General features: G+C 40.7%; 1 protein-coding gene across 3 annotated transcripts in view; it reads left to right on the top strand.

Moving 5' to 3' along the window:
• The first annotated feature begins 4,805 nt into the window (after positions 1-4,805).
• LOC116864962 (N-acetylated-alpha-linked acidic dipeptidase 2) overlaps positions 4,806-7,868 on the top strand; it is a 51,547-nt gene continuing 48,484 nt past the window's right edge. For all 3 annotated transcript variants that reach the window (XM_032852832.1, XM_032852831.1, XM_032852833.1), the window contains exons 1-2: positions 4,806-4,952; positions 5,661-5,772. In XM_032852832.1, the coding sequence (XP_032708723.1) occupies positions 4,871-4,952; positions 5,661-5,772 (194 nt within the window). In that variant the 5' untranslated portion in view covers positions 4,806-4,870. The remainder of the gene's footprint in view (positions 4,953-5,660; positions 5,773-7,868) is intronic.

Below are 7,868 nucleotides of genomic sequence, written 5' to 3'. Positions count from 1 at the left end.
CAGTCCCCTAATATAACATTGCAAGGCTCAGGGCCTCATGATCCCCTGAACTAGTCCTTATAATGTCCCTCTTTTACCTGTGAGAGAACCCAATGGCAGAGGATGGAGGTTTGTCCAGGACCTCCGAACAATAAATAACACTGTTATCCCCTGGCACCCTGTTATTCCTAATCCATGTCCTACTGATACCCATTCCCAACGAAAGCAAATTTTTCACTATTGCAGTGCAGTTTTTAGTATCCCTATTAATAATGATAGCCAGTATCTTTTTGCTTTCACTTGGGAAGAGTGGAACTATGCCTGGGCAGTAATGCCCCAGGGTTACAATTAGTTTTTCCTTTTCACAAAACTCAAAAGCTGATTTGGATAATACAAAGTTTTCTGCAGGCTCTGTTTGTTACAATGCATAGATGATTTGCTTCTCTGCTCCCCTTCTCGAACATCTTTATGGGAAGACAGCATCTGCCTGTTAAAACTTCTGGCCTTACAGGGTCAGAAAGGCTCCAAAGAAAAAATGAAGTTTGCTCAAACTCAGTTTCGATACTTCGAGTATCTGATCTCAGGACAAGGACTACATTTGGATCCAGGTAGGCTCATGGAATCCTGAACTTCCCAAAACCTAAAACTAAGTGCCATTTATGATGTTTCCTTGGACTGGCTGTCTACTGTTGAAATTGGATTCCAAACTTCTCTCTTAAGGCTCAACTTCCATATGTTTTATTTAAAAATGACCCTATTATTTGGAAAGATCATGATGACATAGTTTTGGGAACCTTAAAGAAAAGCCTAATAAAGCTCCCTGTCTTCAGACATCCTGATTATCGACTTCCCCTTTTCCTCATTGTATGTGAGGGGGAAGGGAATGCCCTTGGAGTACTCACCCCAAAATAGGGGAACATCATCAACCAATAGGGCATTATAACCAACAATTGGACCCTGTAGCAGGGGGATAACCCCCTTGCCTTAGACTCATTCCTGCCACTGCCCTTTTGGTTAAGGGCCACTCTGGAGAAATAATCACAGGATCCTCTTTAACCGTCCTGTGTCCTATGTAGCAGAACTCCCTTGCTATCCCCCACCCCCAACAATTCTCATCACACTGAACACTAAGTCAGTTGCCTTGCCTCCTAGGACATCTTCCTGCTAAACTGTTACTCATATAATTCTTCTCACTGTAGTAACCTTAGCCCTGCTATTATCCTCTCCTTCATGGATGAGGTCCCTCAGGACTGCCTAATGCTGACAGATAACTTTTGACTCCCTTTGACAATTTATAGGAAACTCCTCTACCCAATGCATATTTTTCATGGTTTAATGATGGTTCTTCTATAAAGGCTGAAAATGGTGAATATTGTGTTAGGTGCTGTCACAACTCCTTGGGAAGTCCATACTTGCAGATTTAGTTATGTGCCATGCTTGGGCTTGTACAGCCAAGAGTAGAGCCACAAACATTTATACCAATAGTCGGTATGCCTTTGGAGTAGCTCATGACTTTAGAAGTGCTGTGGAAGCAATGCAGTTTGTTTACCTAAACAGTGGGAATAAAATTAAAAATGGCTCCAATGTCCCAAATTTATTAGATGCCATACTATTGCCTGCATCTCTGCTTATTACTAAACTTTCTGGGTCTTCCAGACTCAAACTCCTAGAGTCCAAAGGAAACCACCTCACTGATATTTCCAACAAAACACTGTTCTTGAGGAAACCAAGACCAAAACCTGTCATGGTTGAAAGGGATGTTCTCTCAAATGATGAGTTGGGGAGAAAAATGACAAGAGTTATCCAGTAATTTACACTAGAGAGAGAAAAATAGTGGAAATCTAATAAGTATTTGTTTCATTAAAAAAATAATAATAATAACTCTGGTATAGACCCAATGCTCCTGCCTTGCTAGAAGTCCTAGAATTCCCACTACTTAACATCTCACCATCATTAAACCATTAGCCTACTGACAAAGTAAGTCGTTGGGAATGTTAGTGGGGAAATATTAAGGCTGCAAACAGTGCCTACATTACTTGTCACACCTGTCCGAAGTATAATCCAAAAAATCCTGTTCACACAAACAAACTTTATACAGCTTCCCTGTCTCATGGATATAAATGTCTTTTCATTATTATGCTTCATTATCTCACTGGACCAAGGTTTTTACCATGTAGACAGACTAATGCTTATCCTGTGGCTAAAATTCTCTTAGGAAAAGATTATCCCTGGTCTTCCTGGGTGGCTCAGTCAGCTAAGTGTCTACCTTCAAAGCTCAGGTCATGATCCCAGAGTCCTGGGATCAAGCCCCATGATGTGCTCCCTGCTTAGAGGGAAGCCTGTTTTCTCCCTCTCACCGTGCCCTACCCCCTGCTTGCGTTCTGTTTGTCTCTCTCAAATAAATAAAACTTTGAAAAAAAAAATGGAAAAGATTACCCTCCCTGGGGAACCCCCCTCCCTTGCAACTTCACAGTGATTAGGGAGGTCATTTTACCAGGCAGATGCTTCAACAAGTCTATGCTGTTTGGCCAGTTTTACAACTTTCATCGTGCATACCATCTTCAGTCCTCGGGGTTGATTAGTTGCACTAACAGCACTAACTGACAAAATTTTTAGAGTCTCCAAATATCTTGGCTGAAAACATTGCTGTTGGTCTTCTAAATTTCAGATCCACCCCCTTTGGGATTCCTAAACTCTCACCCTTTGAGATAGTCACAGGATATCCTAAGCATTTGGCCCCTGCCTCCTTTGACACGGAGTTGATAGAAGGGGATCTACTTTAACATTGTTAAAGGCCTAGTTGCTTCTGCTGAAGAGAACCATGATTTTTGGTAGAGCAATCTTTTCACTGTGTACTCAAGTACATGGGAGACAGACTTCAAGTACTCTGCAACTTGGAGATTTCATCTATTAGATTAGATACTTCCAGAGAAACTTATCAACCTCACTGGAAAGGTCCTTATCAGGAACTGCTAACCAACCCTTGGGCCATCAAAGTCCGGGGAATAGATTCTTGGGTTCATATGACACATCAAAGAAAGCTACAAACCCTGACTGGATCTGCATACCAGCTGGTGATCTGAAAGTGAAGATTTCCTGGAATTGAAGCAGATGACCTCTGATGAGACCCACTTTCCCATCATATCCAGACCAGGACTGTGTCCCTTTTCCATACTGTTCATTGCTACTTTCTCTTTTATGAAAAGAAAATGCTCTATATTTCCCAAACTCTTGCAAAAGTGAGAAATATCTCCTTTTGACTTGGTCTTTTGGAAACCACCTTCTCACGATCCTGAGAGCTTTCTCTGAAGGGTGAGAAGGTCAGAACTCACAGAATTCTTTCATCTGAACCATGACCTGACTTCTGAGTCTTACCCAAATTCATGGTTTCTGAATTTACAACTTTACATTGATATTATTGATGACACATTTGCTTCAAAACACTTCTTTTGAGGTAGTACCATTTTAAAACATCTTTGAAGTGTTAAGTTTTGCAACAAGTTCATCAGCTCCTGCTTCATGTTTATACCTGCCCTGTATCTTCCCAAACGCACTCCATTAATTCTTTCCATGTGCTTTTGTTCACCTGCTTTCATGGTTGCTTTAAGTGGAGACTTCCAGGAAACGTATTACTGCAGGCTTGTTTTTGTAAGGGGAACCTTATGTAGGAGAAACTCCCCTAAGTTGGAAAAAATGCCAATAAGCATGTTATTTGGCTACTCTCAGACCTAGCACACCAGTTGCCATCTCTTCTACAATTTGAAATTGTCATGCTTTGTATAATTCAAGTGTTGTATTTTGTTCCCGGTCACACTTTTGTAAAAATCAATGTACTCAAAAAGGTGATGCTGGTGGCTCAGTACTTTAAGATGATTTCCAATGTTTATGACCTTGAGAAGATACAGACTTGAAATGGGAAGTGCCTGAGAGTTCTCTCTCCAAACCTTCCCTGTTACTGTAATGTGGCCTTAAGTGGAACATGGGACATAACAACATGGGATCTAGGAAAGGTCCATCCTGGACACAAGGGACAAAAACCACGAAATGTGGAAAACCTGACTTGTAATCATTGATGTTTTTGAGGGAAGGTCTTGATCAAAGGGAGGAAATGTAAACATTAATAAAGATAAACTTCACTCAATGGAGTGGGAATACAGAAGAAGGAAGCTCTCACATCTTACCAATCACCACCAATTGGAGATGCCAACAGGAAGAGATATAACTTGCAAGTAGATACCATTTTACTCCCCAGCAGGAGGAATAAAGGTTTTCTCCTCCCCCAGCAACCGCTCAGCCAATGAAAGGCCACTATACTTTAAACTCCCTAGTTTACTTTGATGGACTTTTTTTTTTTTTTTTATAATAGCCCTACCAAATACCCCCAGCTTTCCCCTATAAAAGACCAGCGCTCTGCTTTGTTCTCCCCCTTGCCTGTGGTTTTGCTGTAGCCTGCATGTTTGGAATGGTAATTGTCTGCTATTCTTCAACCATTTTTGTTGGTAAAACAAGATAGTTTTATTTTTAAAGTTAACAACTGAGTTCTTTAGGAAACCATTAGGCACACATTTCCTTAGCCACCCATTCCACATTCCCCACAGCAGACTGTCCAGGTTACTGCAGAATCAACATTATGGAAGTTGCCTGCCAACAGCAAGTCTCTGTCTCCTCCCCTAGCCGGACTTCCTCTTTCCCTTTAAGGCCCCCTCAGGACCAGAAGGGACTGGAGTTGTTTGCTGCGCTCTGGAGGGCAGTACAGCAGCCCCGGCTTTGCAGAAAGCCTGCTGGTGGGCAGGCACTCACCCCGTCCCCAGTCCCCTGCCGTGCCCTCTGTTTGGTCTGCAGGCTAGAGGCTGGCTCTTTCCTGAACACCAAGCTCCGTCCCCAGGGAGTCATGGCTATGTCCAGGGGCCGTCTCCATCTTTGGATGTACTTGGCTGCAGCGCTGGCATCTTTCCTGGCAGGATTTTTGGTGGGTAAGTATGTACCCCTTCTCCCCGGTGCAGGGCTGGCACTTCACCCTGCCTAGGCTGGGGAGGAAGGAGAGAAAGCAAGCCTGGAGGCTGTGCGGGCTTCCTGAGCTCCCTGTGTGTGGCCAACTCCAGGGATTTCAGCCCAACTGGAAACCGAATGGAATGCATTTTGACCTTTTTAATGAAGTGTGACTGAAATTCAAATTCATTAAAGGTTCAGTGAGCTCAGGTTACTTGTCAGGAGCTGTTAGGTCAGAGCTATCATTCTCCACAGGCATGAAAAAGGTGGTTTCATTTACAAGCACTATTAATGAGTCAAAACTAGCAACTAATATGAACAGCAGTGCAAAAACTGCCCTTCCTTCATCATTTACTAAATAAATATTTGTGGAATGTTTCTTGTGTGTCAGACGCTGTGCTACGAACTAGATCACCCCAAGGAGAAAAAGAAAGTTAGAGTCCCATGCCTTGGTGCATAACATGTAGGAAAATGAAAAGAATATCTCCTAAAACTAGTTTTAACAAACTCAAAATTACATACACTGCATAGGAGATTTTGAAGGATTTCTATACTTAATAGGAATATTTTTGTAAAGCTCACCTTGATCTATTCCTGAAGTAAGGACAATTTCTGGTCTTCTAATTTTTGTAAAGTCAAAAACAATTGTATAAGTATATGGCAAGTATAGATGCATGAATTATCTCCTCTAGGCTGGTTTATTAAGCCTTTGAAAGAAACTACAACTTCACCATCCTATCATCAAAGTACACGGTGGAAACTCGTATCTGAGATGAAAGCTGAAAATATCAAATCATTTCTTCGGTAAGTTTGTTTTGATGTTTGGTCTTAAAAATGTTGAAAATATCTCAGAGGGAGAAGCATGTTACAACTGGTTATATTCACCTGGGTAATCTTTATGTGAAATTGTATCATCTCACATTAATTTATGGTAGTTCAGAATGTCCCTTTTAACCACTCAGGGTAAAATGTATCTGAATGTTGCAAAAGTGGGTCTTGGGTCTTTCTTTAACTTCATGTACAGAAAAAGTATCTGGTTGCTTTTTTAAGAGATGTTTCAACTACATGTAACTTTAGACAGCAACTGAATCTTGTTTCTTCCTTATGCCTGCTTTTAATCAGCAATTTTATTTGAAGGTCCCATTCTGTCAGGAAGACTTAGATGGTTGTAAACTCAGATTTAAAGGAGGGGAGATTAAAGTTTCAGACTGTCTGCCACAAACTAAACCTTTATGCCACATTGCACATATAAGTAACACAAACTGGACAAAATGAGAGCAAAAGGATCAGTGCAAATCCACCATCTCTAAGTATGAAAAAGCATGACATTTCAGGGAAATGATAATGAACTCCTTAAAGGCAGTCACCATGATATTTGTTTCTATATTCAGACTCTCTCAAAGGAGGGTCATTAAAAGAAACAAAAAACAACAACAAACTCAGCTTTATTGAAGTATAATTAATGTAAAAGGAACTGATCATATAAAGCCTAAAGCTTGACAGTATTGACGGATATATAGTACTTAGCAAACCACTTCTTGAGTCAAGATACAGAAATTTGGGGCGCCTGGGTGGCTCAGTGGTTAAAGCCTCTGCCTTCAGCTCAGGTCATGATCTCAGGGTCCTGGGATCGATCGAGCCCTCCATCAGGCTCTCTGCTCAGCAGGGAGCCTGCCTCCTCCTGTCTCTCTCTGCCTGCCTCGCTGCCTACTTGTGGTCTGTCAAATAAATAAAAAATACCTTTAAAAAAAAAAAGATACAGAAATTTTACATCATGTCCTTTGCAGTTTATTCCTGTCATCACCTTTAGCCCTACGCATCAACTGATCAGTTTTATGTCATTGAGTTCCTCTGCATTTTTGAGAATTTTATATAAATGGAATCCTCTAATATGTACTATTCTGTGTCTGTCTTCTATCATTCAGCTAATAATTTTGGAATTCATCAAGGTTGTTGCACATATCAGTTTATTGCTTTTTATTGCTGACTAGTATTCCATTGTATGGATATCTTGTAATGTGCAGTTGTTGGACTTTTGGGTTGTTTTTCATTTTTGATAACGAACAAAGCTGCTATGAACATGTGTGTATAAGTTTTTGTGTGGATGTACATTTTCATTTCTCTTGGAATGGCTGTATTGGATGATAAGCATTATGTTTAGCTTTTTAAGAGAATGTCAAACAGATTTCAAAAGTGGTAACAGTTTTACACTCCTGCGCACTATGCATGAGTGTACCAGCTGCAGCACATCCCGGTCAACACTTAGTTTTGTCTGTTATTTTAGTTTTGATTTGCATCTTCCTTATAACGAGTGATGTTAAGCATCATCTCCTATGTTTATTGGACATTTGCACATTTCAAAAAGCATCTGTTCACATATTTTCCTATTTTATTTATTTATTTATTTAAGATTTTATTTATTTATTTGACAGAGATCACAAGTAGCCAGAGAGGCAGGCAGAGAGAGAAAGAGGAATGAAGCAGGCTCCCCGCAAAGCAGAGAGCCCGATGCAGGGCTTGATCCCAGGCTCCTGAGATCATGACCTGAGCCAAAGGCAGGGGCTTTAACCCAGGCACCCCCTATTTTCCTATTTTAAATTGTTTTCTTATTGAGTTGTAGGAGTTTTTTGTGTATTCTGAGTACAATTCCTTTGTCGGACATGTATTGTGAATATTTTATTCTGTTCTTTGGCTGGACTTTTTTGTTAGTGGAGTTTTTGAAGTGCAGAAATTTTTAATTTTGGTAAAGTCCAGTTGACCAAGTTTTGATTTTTTTTTTTTTTTTAAGATTTTATTTATTTTTTGCCAGAGAGAGAGAGCGAGCACACAAGTGGGAGGAGCGGCAGGCTGAAGGAGAAGCAGACTCCACACTGAGCAAGGAGAGTGATGTGGGACTTGAT

Source organism: Lontra canadensis, unplaced genomic scaffold (assembly GCF_010015895.1).
Source record: "Lontra canadensis isolate GAN:19392208 unplaced genomic scaffold, GSC_riverotter_1.0 scaffold7, whole genome shotgun sequence".
Taxonomy (NCBI): domain Eukaryota; kingdom Metazoa; phylum Chordata; class Mammalia; order Carnivora; family Mustelidae; genus Lontra; species Lontra canadensis.
Note: the sequence above shows the minus strand (reverse complement) of the source record. Positions and strands in the feature narration are given on the sequence as shown.